This window comes from Penicillium citrinum (genome assembly GCF_028827155.1).
Source record: "Penicillium citrinum strain IBT 23319 chromosome Unknown utg000002l:1.0-3833315.0:1.0-3834789.0, whole genome shotgun sequence".
NCBI classification, from domain to species: Eukaryota; Fungi; Ascomycota; class Eurotiomycetes; order Eurotiales; family Aspergillaceae; genus Penicillium; species Penicillium citrinum.
Window position 1 is genome coordinate 3,044,681 of NW_026622687.1, and position 19,552 is coordinate 3,064,232.

The window sequence follows — 19,552 nt, forward strand, 5'->3', positions numbered from 1 at the left end:
ACTATCCATGTATTGACATTGGATTCCGCATTCAATTTTAATTTAAAAACGCGGGTGTCCTACTTGTTCAAGTACGATATGCACTATATAGACTACTTTGATATTCGTTCGTGTCGCACCAAGCCCTCCACTCCGCTTCTCCCCGCGATTCTTGGCGATCCTTTTTCTCTACTCTCTCTCCATCAAATGCAATGGCCGACACAAACCCTCGCAAGCGCTCTCGGGCGGCCTGTGTCTCGTGCCAATCACGAAAGAGAAAATGCTCGGGCGATCAGCCATGTACTTCTTGTGCTCGGTCCGGTATAAGTTGCCAGTTCAATCTCACGCCCCGCAAAAAACCAAATCGCGTGTCTCGGGGTAATCTATCCGCGTCAGAGGATCATCAACTCCCGGAGAACTGGCAAAAGGCGCAATCAAACCCTACCAGTAGTATAGGTGATGGTGTAGCGAGTGTTGCATCGCCGATTTCTTATACGCGGTCGAATGATGTCCGACCCACGGAGTCACGGCCGAATGATCTATCGAATAGCCTTCGACTTGGAAGTCGGTCTCTAGAGGCAAACTCCGGAGCCTCATTTGTTCGCAAACTTGGGCTACGCATTGATCCTGCCCGGGCTCCTCGACTGCATTTATTCGCGTGGAATGTTGGTGAAAGAAAACAGTCGCCAGATCGCGCCTTATCTGGAACAGCAGCGCCCATCACCAACATCCTCTCCCAAGCTCAGATGCTGGGCTTGGCAGCTATATATTTCGAGAAAATCCACCCGTGCTATGCATTTCTCGATAGAGAGACACTCTTATCTCGTATAGTACAAACCTGGTCAAACAAAGGGTCCGCGGAATCGAATGAATCCTTTGAAGCTGTACTCTGCGGTATCGCAGCTCTAGCCTATCTTTTCTCGCAGCGCGAGATCATGGACATTGAGACAAAACTTGCGGAAGATGCACGAGTGATCCTTGAAAAGTCCGTGCTCTGCGGGAACACACCTTCAATTGATACGATCACAGGCTGGGTCTTACGCACAGCCTATCTACGAATGACCGCTTCCCCCCATGCCGCATGGATGGCTAGCTGCACATTGATGCATCTCATAGAAGCAGCAGGCTTACATTTAGAAGCTTCAGACACAGCGCCGATTGGACTTGTATCTGCACCTGCTAGAAACCATGCTGGCCAAAGCAAGATCAACCAAAATGGCTACTTACCATCCCAATCCGATCTCGATACTCGTCGACGCCTTTTTGGCATGGCGCGGCACTTGAATACTTGGATATCATTCGATCTAGGCAGATCACGGGTAGTACTTCATGGAGCAACATCGGAACCGCCAACAGAAGCACGCGCCTCCACGGGGGAAGAAAAAGATCTCTTCCATTTACTGCCACTCTCCGAATCTCTAGACCCAACCGGCCCTTCACCACAGGATCTTCCAGATCTCGAAACAGCCCTGACTTCCGTTCTCAATCCAATCAACCCAGGACCCTCCTTAATCCTCGTACAGTGCAATTTAATGCTATGTATCTACCGACGCGCCAGAGCCTTGAACCCCAACGCCCCGTTACGCGCAGATCTTCAAGATAAGATCCTCGCACTAGCCAGTCGTGCCCTCGTCGCGGCACGCAAAATGGTCGCATCGCTATGTCCCTGGCATCAGGTCGCGAATGTTCCTTTCCAAGTTGTCTGTACACTTTTGGCGATTGATAGTCGGGCTGCGCTGGGACTACTTCCGGACGCGATGCAAACACTAAGAGAGGTACAGGCTGCGTATGATACGAGTGTTATGCGTGAGGCGTATTCGACGGCTTATCTACTTGTTGCATTGCATCAGCGAAGAAAAGAGGATGATACACGGGCCCTGGCAGAGGTGCTGCGGGCTAATGCTTCTGCGGCCGGGGATGTGAATCATGATGTGAATGGCCCTGAACGCGACGATATGAGTAGAAGTTTTCCATCCGGGATTTCTGCACAACAGGGTGTATCTCCAGCATCACAGATCACATCAAGTTTGCAATTACAGCAAGACGCAGCGGATGCGGATTTTGCCTGGCTGGGCGACTTGATGATTGATATGCCTTCTTTGCAGAACTTCGATTTGGAACAGTTCCTTGGGACCACAGTGCCATGGCCACTTCCTGAGATGGGGATCTAAGGATTTCACGAACTATAGTATATTTCCTACAAGTATTTTTAACAAATATGTACGATATGAGGATGGTTTGAATAACTGCTCTGTTTGTAATTATGTTCATGTCTGATGATATCAATCCGAACGTCGCGTCGTCACTATGCTATGATGAAATAAAACAATACCTGACGCTCAAAAGGAAGAACGATGGAAATAGCGAGGGGTAATTTACTCCTTCTTCTCATGAACCTCAGGCCGTCTCACCTCGTTGGCGCCAAGACCAGTCGCCCACACTACACGGGCCAGTCGCGAAAGCACCCAAAGGAAGCCAAGTACAATGACAACACTTGTTCCCAACTCGATATATCGAGCCTGGAAGAGTCCCTCGCCTTCTTTTAGCTTGAGGACGGGTACATCCAATTCCTCGACAAGTTTGTTTGATGCTGGATGAAGTTGATAGAACAGCGTACGCGGCCCAAACAGAGTATCATAACCTAAATCCGTCCGGTCGAATGGATTGACGCCCATCTCGGTGTCCTCTTCACTGGTACACGCCCAAAATACGACCGGCCAAGGCACTATTGCAGATCGGTAGCCTGACTCGGAGGGATTGAGGTACCGAAGATGCAGAGGAATTGTAGAGGTCCAGTTTGACGTAGAATCGACGCTCTTAGAAGAGGGCGTCGCTAGTTCAAACAGCCAGGCCGAGCCCCAGCGTTCTACGGCCCAATCTGGTGCTTCCAAATCTGTTTCACCAGAGAATGCACGCAGGCCAGCGAGATTGTGTTCCTCTAGGAAGAGAGGATCTGTCGTACCAACTTGATACTGATCAATAAATACCGAGGACGGTAGAGTGAGGTACGTGTGCAGCGCACATGTTGAGTCTTTAGGTGCGGGGGGCCGTTGCAGGGCGGAACGAGGTATTGAGATTGACAGGTCTGGATGAAGTCCGGTTGGCTGGGAGAATGAGATGCTATACTTGGAATATCCGGGAAGTGGATGATGTCGCGAAGGAAAAGAGAACATTGTCGGCTCTGTATCCATTAGTATATCATTAGATCGCGTCCATAGAAAGTCATCACGCACTAAGTTTCTTGTCTTCTCCAACAACTCCTAACAGCCCACCCATTTTGAGTTCATCGGGGATAATCCCCGGCTCAGCCCCAAGAAGACCAAACTCGACTTTGTCACCTTTGGCAGGTGCTGGAATATCTTCTGTCCAGCCTTCTGCGGGGGAGGAGCCCCAGAACCCGGAAATAACCAAGGCATGCGAATTGTTGTCATACTCGATGTCGACGGAATCAGCCGTGAGGAGCAAGTCGGCATTCTGATGGCACGTTGTACCGCCTTGGCGCTGGTGACAGATGCTGCGTCGAATAAACCCGACAAGATGCTGTAAAGAGGGTAGGCGTGTGTAGTATTGGAGGGAAGTCGAGCCCTTGAATTTCGTCAATCGAAGTGGAGGTGTAATGAAAGCCTCCTATTCTAAATTAGGTTCAATCCAGAAAATCACAGCTTCGTAATAGCAGAGGGTCAAGGGAGTATAAAGGGCCATTTACTTCAGGCTTCGTGCAGTCCACACCAATTTGACCTTCCTCTTCGTATCCAAACACTTCACGTAGTAACGTGCAAAGAGCATCGCTTTTCGCATCTGCGTTAGCTCGCCACCAGGCCTAAAGATGAGAATAAGACCCACGAGGACTGTTCAGATTTCAGAGGAGTATAGTGCACATGGAGGCCTGGTGACACCCGGCTAGCGAAGGGGGCGACGGCGTCGAAGGGCTGCTCCGTAGCCCACCGGAGATGAAGCTCCCGAGATTTATTTAAAACATCGTGAAGCTGTATATATCACAATAATATAAAAGAGTTAGCCATTTGCATCGCACTGAAGCTTGCTGAAGCTTATAAGTCCTGCCTCACCTCCTCGGGAAGCTCGTCGAGACTAAGCGTGATGCGCTCCTGGCGCGCGGAGTCTAAATCGCGGATCTGAAGACTGCTGAAAGACAAGACAGCTTGCTTTGGATCGAAAGCAGCACCGGGCTCTTGTACAAGTGTAACTCTTCGTTTCATCGTGACTGTTTCTTAAAGCAAGGAAGTGGAGTGGAAGTTGACAGTTGAGCAAAGCTACCCCGACTCGGAGATAAGCCCGCGGACAATCAACAAATCGCCACGTGATCTCGATGGGGTAAATGGTCTACTCTTGTATACTACACGACGCATTAATGGACTCTGGATGGATCTGCAAAGGATATAGCACGATTGCATTAGAAGAATTATGTACAAATGTGAACTACTCGCACCGGTTGACTCCTTTGATAATTCGAGATCGTTGCTGTCATTACCTAACCCCAGGTGTATATCAAACCCCGCTAAAAACGCCAGAACAAGAATGCAAAATAATGAAACAGCCGGCTTTTAGGGCAGGACATCCTTCAGGATATCCTTAGTCGCAGAAGGGAGGGATGTAGGGAACTTGACATTGACGCGGACGACGAGATCACCACGCTCGCTGGGCTTCGAAGAGATAACCATACCCAGACCAGGGTAATGTTCTTCGTGGCCAGGCTGGGTCGGACCGGGCTTGGACACACGGATGGATTTTCCGTCGATAGTCTGAACGATTCGTTCCCATCCAGTCAGGGCTTCTTTCAAGGTAAGCTCGACGTTGACAATGAGGTTGTCACCGGATCGTGTAAAGACATCATGTTTTTGCTATATAATTCGTTAGCATCAACGCTTCTTTAAATTCGTTTAGGAAATTGGAATAAAGTTGTCACATACCTCTTTGACAATTAGGTGCATATCCTGGCGACCACCCTCCTCTGAGTCGCCAAAGTTCTTGTACTTGATCTTCGATCCAGCACGCAGACCCGGCTTGATCTTGGCTTCCAAGATAACCTCGCGGGTAGTAAGCTTGCCACTAGAATCAAAGCTCTTGCTCTTTGTCTTCACCTTTTTAGTGGCGCCAGTGAAGATCTCTTCTAGACTAACAGGCAAATCCTTTTCAATGACGGTTGGTTCGGGCGTGGGAGCACGCTTCTTTTGCTGGAAGCCACTTGCCCTAGGGCGACGTCCAAATCCACCACCACCCATGCCACCATTCAACATCGAGAAGAGGTCATCATCATCGCCGAACCCACCCATACCACCACCGGTACCACCTTTAGCAAACTCGCGGAAAATGTCGTCGGCATTGCTGAAGCTGAATCCACCTGGGCCGCCACCACCCGGGCCAGTCGAGAAGTGGAAGGTTCGGGCACCACCGCCAGGCATACCACCACCAAAGTTGAATCCTCCAGGCATGCCACCGGCGTCAGCTCCGCCGCCGCCTCCGCCACCCGGTGAGGGTGGAGGGCCACCGCGCATGAGGTAATCGAGGCCGTATTGGTTGTAAACTTGACGCTTCTCGGGGTCGGATAGAACTTCATATGCTTGTGATACCTCTGTAGTCATTGATTAGTTCGTGTTTCATGCATAAGTACTAGTGCGGGGTAACGGCTGATGCGTTCAACCGGATCAAAAACAATGCATACCTTTGAATTTTTCAGCTGCTTTGGCATCATCTTTATTCTTATCGGGATGGTATTTCAAGGCCGCCTTACGGTAGGCCTTCTTGATTTCGTCTTGTGTAGCATCGGGCTTGATGCTCAAAGCATCGTATAACTTGGTTTCGGCCACCATAGCTATGTATAATTGAGTTTAGGCAAAAGAGGCGAGATCAAGGGAACGCGGGCGATTGGGACCTCCCGAGCTTATAAAGCAGAATACTTGTAGGCAATGGTGAAGGACAAAGTGGTATGTTATGTCGCTTGTCACTTCTCGAATATTGTGGAATTTTCGAGAGGAAGGGGTCTGAGAGCTGGGTGAGGAGGAGGGGAAATAGTGAGAAGTATTACTGGAACAAAGAGTGATATGTATATGTGTATGTATCACCTGTAGGAGTTGAAAGGAGATGAAAAAAGAAAGAGAAAAGATGAACCTGCTGACTTTGCGGGGAGCTCAACTTGGAATTGGCAGCCCTTCGGTGATGACGTAGGAGTTAGTTCACCGCCTCAGTGGAAGCTTCCAGAAGGATCGAAGCACTTTAATAGAGTCGATATTCAATGATCATGATATTAACTATTGGAGATGCTTTGGATAGGTTGATCATTAATCGAGTACATACATAGCAGCAGATCTGACATTTTATAGGTCGGGGGTGATCCTCGTGGACGTCGGTCTAGTTCATTGTTGGTCTTGAGAAGACATCATCCGCGGCCCCACTTGTTTTGGCAGCCCCAAGTATACCCTAATTCCAAGTTATAAAGTAGATCAATTGGGTTGGTCCTGGTATGATAATATATTTCGTACCATGAAAAGATACTTCCAAGTATCTAATCGATAAATCTGTTCATGGAGAGATGTCATGTTTGACAATTACTTCTAGGTAATACTCGTTACCTATCGCAAACGTACATTGGCCATACTGATGATGTGGTCACACTAGTAATGTTTCAGTTCTGGACCCTTTGCAACATCGCAGTCATTCAGTGCAAGCTGAGCGAGACCGGTGCTCTGAGATATCTCATACTATGTTGTACTTATGACCGAAAAGGCCCAGCTTAAAAGCCCCGAGTGACTTCAGATTTTTTGTATTAACAATCTTGTTCGTGACCACCTAATAGTAAAGCTATACGATATTCCGAGATCGGGTGCGTTAGCTATAGTTAGGTGAACTTCAGAATGAGTAATTAAAGTGTCATTTCAAGAATAAGATTAATCTCATATTAGCCAGGGTTCCATGGGGCTTGAAGTATACAGTTGACAAAACGGGCAAAATATTCGGATAGAGAGAGTAGAGAAATGCCAGCTCCATGTTATAAGTAGCCTTTAGTGGAGCTCTAGGATATTCTCGGATAAAATTGAGCTGATCATGCATTTACCAGTCTGATGATCAGGTGTTCATCAAAAGTGGCACACATGCAAGCTGAGTCCAGCCAGCCGCACCCACACCGCTACGTATAGGAAACACCAAGGAATCTGTTATTTGACCGTGTTTAAATGACGTGTCGGTGCAGCTTTGTTACACAACATGTCACTCAATTCTTTTAGTATTTAGTATTTGCTGCTTCTTCTGATGCCTAGGCCTTCTTATTTTACTACAAATAGTGCACGAGGTTGATCTGGGGTACAGAATGGACACCTGCAAAGTCCCATCAATTAGCTATGCTGATCTCCTCCAGCATGATACAGATACCGGAGACCTGGCTAAGGAGACACTGGTCAAATCTTTGAATGATTATGGAGCTTGTCGGATCCGCGATCATGGTATCCCACAAGATCTTATAGATAATTGCTTTAACAAGGTTTGTCGCTGGCCACCCTCCCTCTTCTTTCGAGATATCAAGTTCTAATTATCCAATACCTATAGAGCTGGGAATTCTTTGACAGAGACCTTGACGAGAAAATTGCCGAGACTGAGAGCTCAGGAACATCTTCAGCATCCAGATTTGTCCCATTCGGCAGCGAGAAGATCCGCGGCGAGGCTCATCTAGATGAGACTTTGGAATTTCAATATGGTGCCTATGAGATGGAAGGAAATTGGTCTGAGCCATCACAAAAGCTAGTGGAAGCTTCAAAAGATTTGCATGATGTATGTTATTCCAATTATCCAGTTTCGATCTATGTTCCAACCTTCTTATGGCAGTGGGAAAACACTAGGAATGTAACAGGGTCAGAGTCAACTTGCTCGAAAGTCTTTCGTCAGCCCTTAACCTTTCGAATTCCTTGAACTCCATTCATAGCACGCGCAATTCTTATTTTGCGCCATATTACTACTCCTTCCAAGATGACAACGATAACAATCCCCTCCGCGTGCCTCCTCATATCGACCCTACAACTATACTCATGAATTTCCAAGACGAGCATGCCGGGCTTGAAGTCGCCGATTTAAGCAATAGACGAGGCAGTCTGTCTGCCACGACAGTCGAAAAGTCTGCCACATTTGTCCCGGTGCATTATCAGCGAGGGGAATTTCTTCTTCTTATCGGCCATGTCATGAGAAGGCTTGTTCCGGACGTCAAACATTCCGTTCATCGCGTGAAGCGACCAGTCGGGATAAAGGGGTTTCATTTGAACTATTGGATTGTCCCTGATCTTGATACTAGCTGCGATTTCGGAGATAAAAAAGAGGATGTTGCTGGATACTTGGCCAGGGTGTTTCCAGCTGCATTGAGAAATAGTAGTTTGCAAGCATAGAGATGGGTTAGGGTTTGTTCTCGACTGTAGTGGAGATTGCAACATTAAGTTGGTTTCTACCATTTTCCATATCTTCTGTTTCGTGATGCTGGAGTTCTAAGGCTATATTACGGCATGATTCTTTTGATTCGAAGCTCAAGTATGGAATAGGACTGGCCGAACTGATTCCAGTGGTTGTGGCTCTCATGCGACAGCCCCGGTGATGCATCGGAATCTTCTATTGTTCTGTAACGACCACTAAACTAGTAAAATCAATGAACGTCGATTTTAATTTCGAATAGCTTCCATGTATAAAACAAACACATTAAATAATCCATACTAGTTTGACTAGAAAAAGAATGGCGAATCATTTACAAAAAATTAAGGTCCACTGTATAAACGACAATCTGCTCTGAAAGAGAAATTGCAGTTTGACTAGAATTATTACAGTCTTGAAACCTAACACACAGCAGAGAACATAATAATCATTGCTGGGCCCGGAAGACAAGGACACGAGGACTGATATAAATTGCATGCATAGTGGTCAACTTGGTACAGAGTCAATCAAGGCTGACGCAAGTCAGATTCAGTTGTACCCGAGTTAGTTTCGACTCCACCTACAGAAGCAACGCTCTCATTAGAGTTGGTGGGACTTGGGAGCCTCGCGTGCTCATGGGAAGGACCTGCTGAGCCACTATACACATGTCTGATCTCAACAAGCTTCTGGTTTCGAAACATTTCTCCCGGAACCTCAGGGAAATTATGTCTTCGTGGCTTGAATCCCGAGCCAGGGAAAAGACTGGGGGCTTTAGAAGCAAGATAACCTGCCTTTTCGCGTAGCCATTGAGTAAAGTTTCCCATTTTCTGGCTGGTACTAACGTTGAATGTTCTGAATCGACTAGGTTTGCGGCGAGCCAGTTCCTGCGAGGAATGATAGCTGCCAACTACTTCTTTTCGAATCGGCGATCCTACGACATGCTTGCCGGAAATTCGTCTTGTTCCTACATCTTCGAATGCCAGAGAATACAGACCCTCGACCCCCTCTTCTCCTAGCTCAAGTGGTTTGTCCAAGGTGGCAGAAAGAGAGAAAGGGGCATCAAGACAAGAAGTTTGTTGAAAGTTTGTCTCAAGGTTCCCAAAATCAGTTATCAAATTCACAACTCTTTGATTATGGTGCTCTTCTCGGAGCATAACGGTGGAGGCTCTGAGCACCGGCACCTTCAGTGCTTTAGCGTCTTGCTCTCGGCCTTGTTTCAGGTAGGTTGATGCGAGATTAAACTTGCTCGTCAATGTGTCAGGATGTTCTTCACCCAAAACCCTCTTGCTGATCTCCAGTACTTGCACTCCTAGTCGTTCAGCATCCTCCCACCTACCTTGGCTCCAGTATGTTGATGCTAGGTTTCCCATAGTAGTCAGTGTTTCGGGATGCTCTTCTCCGAGAACGTGCTTGCGAATCCTCAGCAAATTCTCATTCAGGGCTTCAGCGTCCTCCCAGCGATTTTGTTTCAGGTAAGTAGATGCTAGATTTCCCATACTGACCAACGCGTGAGGATGATTCCTGGGCAACCCCTGATGAGCTTCTAGCACTCGTTCAAGAAGTGCTTCAGCATCCTGCCAGCGACCTTGATTCCAGTACGTTGAGGCCAGGTTGTTCATACTGGCTAGTGTATCAGGGTGCTTGGGACCAAGGATTCGCTTGCGAATATCAAGCACTTGCACCTCGAGCGCTTCCGCGTCCTGCCATCGCTCTTGTTTCTGATATGTTGTCGCAAGCTGTGCCATCCCGATTAAAGTGTCAAGATGTTCTTTGCCAAAAGCATTCTGACGAGTCTTTAGCACATGTAGGTTAAGTGCTTCAGCGTCCTTCCATTGACCTTGGTTCCAGTATGTGGTTGCAAGATTGGACATAGCGATCAGTGTCCAAGGATGCTCCATACCAAGCACTCTTTCATGTGTTTCTAGCACTTGCAAGTCAAGAGCTTCCGCATCTTTCCATTGGCCCTGATTCCGGTGCGTTGATGCTAGGTTTGCCATGCTATTCAGCGTACGCGGGTGTTCTGGTCCAAGCACTCTGCGACTGGTCTCAATTACTTCTGTATGGAGCATTTTTGCATCCTGCCATCGTCCCTGTAAGGTGTATGCAAGCCCTAGCATTGCAATGCTATTCAGTGTTTTTATGTCCTCCGGGCCAAATAATAGGTTGCATACTTCCATTACATTCTTCGCCATGGATTCCATGTCAATCCAGTTTCCATTACGCCGAGTATACTGCGATCCTTTATGAAGTAGCAGTGCCCATTCCAGAATTGAGTCTTCCGAACTTTTGTTTGGTCGTTGTGACATCGCTGATTTGACATGTGGAAACAACAATTCACACCGTGGCCAATCCTCACGATCACCGACCGGGAACTCGCTGGTAAGATTTCTGATAAACCGTTTCTTCCACATTTCATGTTTTTCATGCGCCTTGAGCCATTCCTGCATGGCTAGTTGAACCAAGCGGTGCATCTCAAAATTTTTCCCATTTGCATCAATAGATATCAAAGAGTAGTCTCTGAGCACCAATATGTCCTCCTCAAACATCTCGACAATACTGGATCCATTTGCGCTCTCCGTATCACTGCCATCGTTTTTCTTCTCCATAATTTGCTTCGTTTCTTTGCTGTCTCGAAGCAGAATGCAAGGGATACCCTGCCTATCAAAGAAACTCATAAGAGATAGTAAGTCTGCTGCTGATGGCCGTATTCCCCGGATATAATCAAATGATATTTGCCAGGTTACAAGAATAGTGTTCTTAGCTTCTCGGTCTCTGCGCAGATGTCCACCTTCGTGATCAAGAAGTCTGATCTTCTGGCTATCACTCTCCCGGAATTGATTCAGATAATGTGGGACTGAAAGCCGAGGTGCTCTTCGCTTGATGTACGCCGCTGCTTGCACAATCGCAAGTGGCATGAATTCCAGTGCTGCTGTTAGTTCAATAGTATCTTTTCTGTTTGTCTCCATTCCAAATTTCTTCTCAAAAAGCGTTATAGCATGAGTTTCATCCATCGGCTCAACCAATATAATATCGCTATCTTCAACTATACTTGCTACTAGATGTCTGCTCCGACTCGTAATAAGAATTAACCCTGTTGAAGGATTTCGGGGCAAATACTCCCAGATCGACCGTCTTGGCGCGCCAGTCTCATAACTCCCTGGGCTGTTTGTTTCGATTGATGGAATTTCATGAAGAAAATGATCGTCATCGAGATTATCGAGCACGAGAACCCAATTCCCATTTTGCTCATCTTGCAGCCAATCATAAAAAAGTTTGAAGACGTTCGCCTTAGAATTCTGGCGCCCGTATATCTTAACTCGGTCGACAATTTCTCGGCAACTCTGTTCGTAACGGGTTGCATTACTCGCGTGAATCCAAAAAACCCATGTCGCAGATGATTGATCTCGAACTCGATAACAATATTCGATTGCAATTTGCGATTTTCTTGCAAGGTGTCAGCAGAAGGAAATCCACTCATCATTCTTAACTCACCCCACGCCACCTAAGCCAACCAGCGCTATCCGTGATCCTAGTGTAGACGCTTTTTGGCGTATCTGGTGAAGCAGCGTTCCATGATCAATAAAGTCAGGGTCGCGAGGGAACGGCACCGTCGATAGAGGGGCAGGTGGAGATTCTACTAGTCGCTCTAGACACAGTACAATAGGGGACATCAGTCAACTTCTCCAGGTTGGTAAGGGGCGTTGCGAAATCTATGTACCCGTCGGAAGATAGGATTGCACATTGACAGTGCCATTAACAATACCAGCCTGGAAGCCAGAATTTGCGTCCCCGAATGATATTGAATTCATCTTCAACGTGTCATATTTATACCACACAAAATTCTAGACAGAGCGAAGGTCGTCAATCGTAAACCCAGAAGGCACCCTCAGCCCCACTATCAGGTGATCGATCTTGTGGGCGCTATGATTATCTCTAAAATAGAATCGAAGTAGCTCGATTCTCCAGCCGGCCAAGTAGCAAATGAAGAGAATATACCAAGAATAAAAAAAGGGGCATTCTGGAGGCTCAGGCGGAGGCTCGTCCTTAGCGCTACAGTGCCTTGTACGTTGATGGTTGCGACGAGAGAGTTCGTTTGAATCCTATTCGTTAACCACATGGAGATATGTCGATGTATTCGAGGTGATATGTCTTGAACTCCATATATCAAGACGACTATCAAAATATACGGTAGTGGTAAGTCTAGGGACGAGTACATTACCTAATTATCAGCCGAAAATATATGAATGAAGTACATCAATGTGAGAGATATAGCTGTTAAGCTTTTTTTTTCTATTTCAGAGTTTGGTGTGATGTCTAGGTAATTCGAGCTGAGGAAGCTTCAGTATTATTTTAGCGTTAGGGTTTGGGAGAAATCTTGAATCTGAGTGTACAATAGTGTACCGAGAGAATCATTGGAAAACGACATAGTGATTCTGAGGAAGAGGAAATACGAAACTTGGAAAACAAAACTCAGTAAAAAAAGAACATACAAAAGACAACAAAGAGTCTCAGAAAGGCATAGTTCTGCTCTGCTCTTATCAGCCTCAGGCTTGACAAAAATCTATCCTTCAATAAAAGCCCGCACGATTTGCTTTGAAATGAATAAAGTATCGCTGTCGAACCTGAGCTGGATCATAGACAACCCATTCATTATGTGGAAGTCTATTCAAGGCACAGTAGAAATCCCCGTAGATATCCTCTGAGGCAATGGTCCTAGTTGATGTGGACCGCTTGGCTGAGACGTCGGGAATTTGAATACCGGCGAGATCAGGATGGATACTTTTGGCATCACACCATTTGTTGTAGTCTGTTTGTCCCACAGCAAGAGCTGAAATGTGCCCTTCTCGATGCATCTGGTCGATCACACCATCAGGTGCCTGGACGTAGGTCTTGACCTTCTTACCAACTTCGACCTCGCATAAGAGCATGCAATAGGAAGCGGATGAATGCATGGTTCTCATGGAATACGCAGCAGATACAGTAGAAAGATCGGCAAAGTATATGCCTCGTACTCTGCCCCCTGGAGTATATCTTGTTTGAGCATTCGTTCTCAGTCCTTGACTCAAGATTCCAATGAAGTTGGCAGCCTCGCTTCCATGGAATAACAAACGGCGGTCACCGACAAATTTGCTGTGAGTTTCTTGATACTGCATGAAACGATCTTTCTCTCCTTCTCTCTCTATTCTGAAAATGTTGATAGGCTAAAAACCTGATGTTAGAAACTCAATCTCAGACATATCATGTATATTACCAAGCAACATCCAACTCACCACGAGAGATAGGACGTGGCTAGAAGAGACGGCCTTAGTGAAGTAGTTCACAAGAGCTTTATATTCTTCAGAATTGGCTTGCACTGTTATAATGTTAACGAATCTGTGAGGTTGAGTGAAACCCGAATGTGGATCACTAACCAGGTGTCATATCCGCCAGACCAAGACCTAGATAAACCTTATTGAGAATTTGGTTTCTTGTGACTGATATGGAGCTCTCAATCATATCCGTGGCATAAGAAAGATTGCTTAAGAGCTCAAGGGCAGCAATTTCCTGATTCACCCAAGTTTTAACCTCTGAAGAAGCAGGCAGCTTCCAACCTGGAGGATCATGCAGATTTGCATTCCACATCAATGCTAGGTATGTTTCCCCTAGTGTTTTCAGTAGGACCTGACTGGATTTATCACGTCGCTGAGGCTTGCCGAAGACTATCTCTTTGATTTTTTGGATAAGAGATCGAGCCACACGTAGCGCTATGCGAAAATGCCACTGTTTGCCATAAAGTCTACCACCAGAGACCTTGTTGATAACAGCTTCGGCGTGAGCCTTCTGAGGATGACCAAAAATGGTGCTCAAGACATCATAGACTTCTTGAGGAAGCTCAACACATGCATGATCTTTGTTCACCGCTGAGTTCGCTGCATCTTCAACCTCAACATCCTCAAATATGCGAGGCACAAAAATGTATTTGTTTTTCTGTGGAACGTTCCAGCGACCTTCCCAGAAAAGCCCTGTCTTCTCATAGAAGTATTTCTCGAAAGTTGCGCGAGCTCCATCATCCTCCAAGTTCTTTTTTCGCGTGATAGTTTTGATGGGAGTGGGCGCGGAGGAGTCTAGATTCCAAAATAGATATTTCTTTGTCTTCAAATCGTACAGAAGCTGCAGACGTAAAAGGTGAGAACAGTACACGGGGGCGGCCTTTGTGCAGTAAGTTGGATGGGTAACAGTAGTTGTGGTATCCTTGATCAATATAGCATCCCAAACTACATTGTTGTCATCCAGCCAGACGACAATATCGTTGTTTCCTAGAGATGTGTTAGCCACGAGAAAAGTCAAATAGGGATCATATTTCTTACTTTTCCAAGGACAATCATCATCGACCATCGCATGAAGCTCATGCTTCTTCTCAAGGATTTTCTCATGGGTTTCCGGGGGTTCGACATTCTTCCTGTCCTTGGGCTCGACATTCTTACCAACTTTAGGCTGGACGGTCTTCACATTTTTGGGTTCAATCCGGCTTCTGTTCTGTTCTTGCAGCTTCTTTCCAGGGAGGAGTTTTGTACCCACCGAGGTTTTGGCTTTGAAAGGGATCCTGAGTAGATATTTCTTCCCATCGAGAAGCATCTCCTTTTCAACCGACTCGAAGAACCACTCTTGACTGACAATAAGCAAGCCTTCGACTTCCGAAGCTTCTCTGACTATTCACGAGAACTGGGTTAGTAAGCCCTTTTGAACAATTCAAGGAGAAGAATCGGTTTGTCACCCTTTTTGTAATCCTTCTCAACGGCTCTAAAGGACGCGACTAGGTGGGTGCAGATACTGATGTCCAGTTCTTCGAAAGCACCACCGTAGCGTGTTGTCAGACGCTGAACATCACCTGCGTCCAGGTTATTAGCAGCCCTCGCAAAAACAAGATACTCATATATGATCCTTACTGTGCAAGTTTCCTTTTTGAAGATGGCCACTAACCGCTATGATCAGGCCAGAAAAGATAGGGTTGGGCGAAATCAACATCCTGGATAGCTAGGTTGATATCTTCGCCCGGGGAAAGAAGATGGTGGATAATTGGAAAGGAGAGGATAGAGGAGTGGTCTGGCAGCCTTTAAGTACTCCAATGAGCAGAAGACAAACAATTATTTGGTGAAAAAGATGTGCACAGTAAAAATAGTATTATTGAAAGTGTTTGCAGTTCACTGTAGGAACAAGCCGGTTGTTGCAATACAGGGTCATTCTAGAGTGGTTTTGAATGTTATACATAAAAACTACTTCCAATCCCTAAGCTAAGGCGTCAGTTAACTACGTACTCTTGATTTACAAACCAGTATCTGAAACAGCACAAATAAAATTCTATGTATTGAGATAATGATTGGTTCGTGATTTTACTAGAGTAATTGCATTCCGATTGAGCAATTCGATATGCTAGTATCACCTGCAGCTCACCTGTCAACGACTTGTATACTTAACGAACGAGCCTCTATCTCTGCACTAAACGTGTCCAGCATAGTGATTGTCCAGAAACAATTCCTTTGTAAGAGACATGAAAGCCAGTTTCGAAAAGGAATGACTACATACTACAAACGGTAAACATTTAACGGAAGGAAATAACCAAAAAGGCAATCGTTATTTCATAAAATTGTAGCAATCATCCATCACCACCACCGTCAGAACATTCATTATCACCCATTAGCCGCAGCTCAAAATAAAAAGGTTTTGAAAGAGCCCTCCCACTCAGCAGAGAAGCAATACAATCAACAAGAAAACAAAGCAAGACGCAGAGTCTCCCACTTCGGAACCATCCATTGAACTGTCATTCATCCCTCTTAGTTGCATTTAAAATAATGGAAAGCAAGGGCAGGACCCAGCCCAATTTGTTCGCCCCAGGTATCCAGGTCATAGCGAATGCGTTGCCACATACCCATATTCTTCCCATCAGGAGGCGCATGCTTCTTGTAATCAAAACCCTCGGGTTCCTCGTACAGGAAGAAGAGGTAACGATGGGGAGCACTGCCAGGAGGCGGAGTGGGTGGGATATAGTTCGCCACGAAAGGTTTACTCGTATCAAGTGAGGCAGTCCCGTCTATCTTGACGCCAGGTTGGATCCAGTGCAGGATAGGACTTAGAGTACTGAATGACGGGAAGGGCGCATCGATATCCAGACTCACGACGAGGTATGTTTTGGTTGGATCAGCGTCTCCAAAAGACATTCATGGGGGAGCACGAGCGGCTGAACTCGGCCAGATTAGAGATTATCCAGGTTTCTTGACGTGAGGAAGATACATACATACCTTGACGGGCGACGTACTGACCGGGCTGGATAGTCTGGTCACCGATCTTGAGGCCGAATACCTTACTAGAATCATTCTCGATGAGGCTGAAAGCCTTCTCCACGTGATTATTGGTAGGCATCTTGATGAGCTGGAAGGGAGAATAGTCAAGATACTCCTGTGAAACTTGCAGAGGTGACAGAATCCAAGAAGCGCGCTAGTAAAGGAAGTACCAGGCTAAGCTTTCGGAGATAAGCATCGTGTTAAATCCGGTCCTTCCCGCGTCGCACGACCTATACAATTACAACTACAAGAATTATAGAACTTGGTATTCACTTGAATGAAACTGATGAGCGAAAGTATTGGAATATTGATCTCACAGCTATTGAAGTCTTATTACAGGAAGTGATGATGACGGCCTCAGCTATTGAAGGATCAGGCAACATCCAGGTAACAATTCAGGTTGCTTCTTTTGTGTAGCCCTTGCTGTCATGGGATCTACTAAAACTCGGAGATATGCAATCCTTCCAATGGGCCATTCCAACGCCAAGGTAACTGACTGCTCATTCATAACTAGCAGTGACCTTGACAGGAAGGCTAAGGTTACCCTCATCAGGGTACGGAGTTCCAAAATCACGCACAAACATAACATGCTTCGCTGCATCTTCCTGACATTCCAAATCGAATCTCCTAACAAGAGTGGCGAGTGCCATATACAGCTCTGCATAAGCTAGGCTATGCAGGATACAAATTAGCACAATCCATATCAAAGGGGCTGAGGCCAACATACTTCATGCCTAAACAGATTCGCGATCCCCTTGAGAAATTGACCAGATACCGATCTAATCGTTCACCCTTAGCCGAAGCTCGCAGCCATCTTTCCGGCTCGAAGACTTCCGGATTAGGGAAGATAAGGGGGTCATTTAGAACGAAGAAGTTTGTTTCACTAACGAGAGTCTAGAATGCAGGATCAGCATGACGTTCAAGTTTCAGGATGTGATTGAAGTGTCGGTAAACTTACCCCAGGAGGAATGATATACTCCTTATCCCTCTGCGTATCCTTATAAACGAGAGCCTCGGTCGGCGCAATACGAGGAGATCTAGACGCAATCCCCGTCGATAATCGCATCGACTCATAAACAACACCACTAAGATAGGGAAGTTGCTCAAGTTGTTTCCAAGGAGGACATGAATCTGCAGTTGGCATTACAGATTTCAATTCCTCCCGAAGTTTGGCTCTCACTCTATCATCAGTATAAAGGTGAAATGCACCGATAGAAAGAGACCGTGCCGTCGTCTCAGTACCAGCAATCGCCATAGCAAATCCCTCATCTGTCAACCTCTCTACATCCAACATATGCGCCGGCATACTGGGTGAACATAATTTCTTCATAATACATCCATTCCCAGAACTGTGTCCAGTGAGGAACTTCTTAACTCGCTGACGAATACCATCTTTCTGCATAGCAAGTGCGTGAGCGAATGGATTCAATGCTTTCAACCAGTTAAACGGCAAAGAACCAATAATAGCCGGAATGATAGGGAAAAAATAAGCATGATGCGCAGATTTGAAAAGTGCAACGAACCCATCTCGAAGAGTTTCGTTGAAATCATCATGTTCAAGATTCCCACTGTGAAATCCAAAGGCGTATTTATTAATGACGTCGGAGGTTAGAGCTGAAAATCCCGCATCGAGCAAAACAACCCGGTTGGACTTTTGCGCTTTTTCCAGATGGGAGTGTAATTGATCGAGACGATTTTTGATATCGGCTTCTACTTGGCTAATTGCTGATTTTGAGAAAAATGGACTCATGGCTGCTCGTCGTTCGCGATGAACTTCTGATGTAATTGCGCTGAATGCTGAGCCATCTAGATCGAACTGTCTTACTGCTATGGCATCTTTCTCACGTTTACGTGTAGAACCGGCGTATATCTCATCGTAGTATTCTGAGTCTTTGATATGGATTTCTCGAGGTGTGACTCTGACAATGGGCCCTGGGGAGTATTAAAATTGGAATGTTGGAATGCAGGTGTCATGCAGTACAAACCGTAGACTTCATGAAGGCGTTGAAGCTCCCAGATAAAGAATCCCTTTTTAACGACGTTGAAATAACATTCGTACCCGCTTGTTATGGCGGCTAATTTTGGTCCTGGAAAGCCACTAAGAGGGTGGAAGTAGAGTCGATAGATACTGCGACAAGCTAGCCAGATGAACCCACCGAGGAAAACATATGCTGCAAGGCCGGCCATTCTGAGCTAGATCAAACTTGATCTAGACAGAGGGTAATCCTATATGAAACCCAGAACTAAAGATCAACACGCGAGAAGAAAATCCGCGAGCGAATGGGAATCACGGCCTCTTAAGTGCGAAGGATTTTTTTGCACATCCACCTTGATTGTACGCTAATTCTCAGCGTACATGACTTCCTCCATGATTGAGCGGATCTTTAGAACTAGACATGCACATTCTCCGCCATTTGGGGCTAAAGATCGATGGGGTGTTCAAGGAGCGGTAGTCGTACACCCATCAGCCAATCTGCACGTTCTTAGGTGCAAGATGGAGAATCCACAGTATCAAAGCGGAGAGTTGGGTCATCGCCTAGATGTTTCAAATCACCTCAGCCCCTCGGTTTCTTTCCTCATGTAGTAAAGTTTCAACATTGACCACTGGTCTCGGGGGCATCGTGACGATCTTGGTGGAGGTGTGGGTCGATTAGGGCTAGGCGGTTGGGTCAGTGAGTTGTCAAAGAGGGGATTGGCTGGTGTGATAAGATGCGTCTGACGGCTTGGCTGAAGAAAGCAGGAAAGTATATCTTTCTTCGGTTTGTTCAGCTGCTAGAGTGTGGATAGCATTTGTGGAAGACCCGGGGAGGGAGGTGGGATGTTGATATCAGCCTCTTTGTAGCCCACTAGACTAG

At 46.2% G+C, this 19,552-nt stretch overlaps 8 protein-coding genes across 8 annotated transcripts; 2 read left to right on the forward strand and 6 right to left on the reverse strand.

The window, feature by feature from the left end:
• Positions 1 to 191: 191 nt before the first annotated feature.
• Positions 192 to 2,150, forward strand: N7469_002958 (putative C6 transcription factor; the record flags this gene model as incomplete). Its single annotated transcript, XM_056641878.1, has 1 exon — positions 192 to 2,150. One exon carries the CDS (start codon positions 192 to 194, stop codon positions 2,148 to 2,150), a length of 1,959 nt encoding a protein of 652 aa, XP_056504372.1.
• A 204-nt stretch (positions 2,151 to 2,354) lies between these two features.
• On the reverse strand, positions 2,355 to 4,196 carry N7469_002959 (uncharacterized protein; the record flags this gene model as incomplete). The annotated part of the gene is made up of 5 exons (XM_056641879.1): positions 2,355 to 3,160; positions 3,213 to 3,606; positions 3,686 to 3,767; positions 3,823 to 3,965; positions 4,047 to 4,196. 5 exons carry the CDS (start codon positions 4,194 to 4,196, stop codon positions 2,355 to 2,357), a joined length of 1,575 nt encoding a protein of 524 aa, XP_056504373.1.
• A 345-nt stretch (positions 4,197 to 4,541) lies between these two features.
• N7469_002960 (putative DnaJ domain protein Psi) lies at positions 4,542 to 5,837 on the reverse strand (the record flags this gene model as incomplete). Its single annotated transcript, XM_056641880.1, has 3 exons — positions 5,660 to 5,837; positions 4,908 to 5,569; positions 4,542 to 4,838 (listed from the first exon to the last, which is right to left on the reverse strand). The coding sequence occupies exons 1-3, from the start codon at positions 5,805 to 5,807 to the stop codon at positions 4,542 to 4,544; spliced, it is 1,107 nt and encodes a 368-aa protein (XP_056504374.1). The 5' UTR covers positions 5,808 to 5,837.
• Positions 5,838 to 7,300: 1,463 nt separating this feature from the next.
• N7469_002961 (uncharacterized protein) lies at positions 7,301 to 8,363 on the forward strand (the record flags this gene model as incomplete). The annotated part of the gene is made up of 4 exons (XM_056641881.1): positions 7,301 to 7,471; positions 7,537 to 7,758; positions 7,813 to 7,838; positions 7,910 to 8,363. 4 exons carry the CDS (start codon positions 7,301 to 7,303, stop codon positions 8,361 to 8,363), a joined length of 873 nt encoding a protein of 290 aa, XP_056504375.1.
• A 543-nt stretch (positions 8,364 to 8,906) lies between these two features.
• On the reverse strand, positions 8,907 to 12,188 carry N7469_002962 (uncharacterized protein; the record flags this gene model as incomplete). The annotated part of the gene is made up of 3 exons (XM_056641882.1): positions 8,907 to 11,823; positions 11,872 to 12,025; positions 12,098 to 12,188. 3 exons carry the CDS (start codon positions 12,186 to 12,188, stop codon positions 8,907 to 8,909), a joined length of 3,162 nt encoding a protein of 1,053 aa, XP_056504376.1.
• Positions 12,189 to 12,947: 759 nt separating this feature from the next.
• On the reverse strand, positions 12,948 to 15,384 carry N7469_002963 (putative poly(ADP)-ribose polymerase PARP; the record flags this gene model as incomplete). Its single annotated transcript, XM_056641883.1, has 6 exons — positions 12,948 to 13,580; positions 13,650 to 13,732; positions 13,791 to 14,675; positions 14,727 to 15,068; positions 15,134 to 15,247; positions 15,306 to 15,384. 6 exons carry the CDS (start codon positions 15,382 to 15,384, stop codon positions 12,948 to 12,950), a joined length of 2,136 nt encoding a protein of 711 aa, XP_056504377.1.
• An 806-nt stretch (positions 15,385 to 16,190) lies between these two features.
• Positions 16,191 to 16,776, reverse strand: N7469_002964 (YbhB/YbcL family Raf kinase inhibitor-like protein; the record flags this gene model as incomplete). Its single annotated transcript, XM_056641884.1, has 2 exons — positions 16,191 to 16,561; positions 16,656 to 16,776. 2 exons carry the CDS (start codon positions 16,774 to 16,776, stop codon positions 16,191 to 16,193), a joined length of 492 nt encoding a protein of 163 aa, XP_056504378.1.
• A 421-nt stretch (positions 16,777 to 17,197) lies between these two features.
• On the reverse strand, positions 17,198 to 18,884 carry N7469_002965 (cytochrome P450; the record flags this gene model as incomplete). The annotated part of the gene is made up of 4 exons (XM_056641885.1): positions 17,198 to 17,369; positions 17,425 to 17,591; positions 17,656 to 18,629; positions 18,683 to 18,884. The coding sequence occupies 4 exons, from the start codon at positions 18,882 to 18,884 to the stop codon at positions 17,198 to 17,200; spliced, it is 1,515 nt and encodes a 504-aa protein (XP_056504379.1).
• Positions 18,885 to 19,552: the final 668 nt, after the last annotated feature.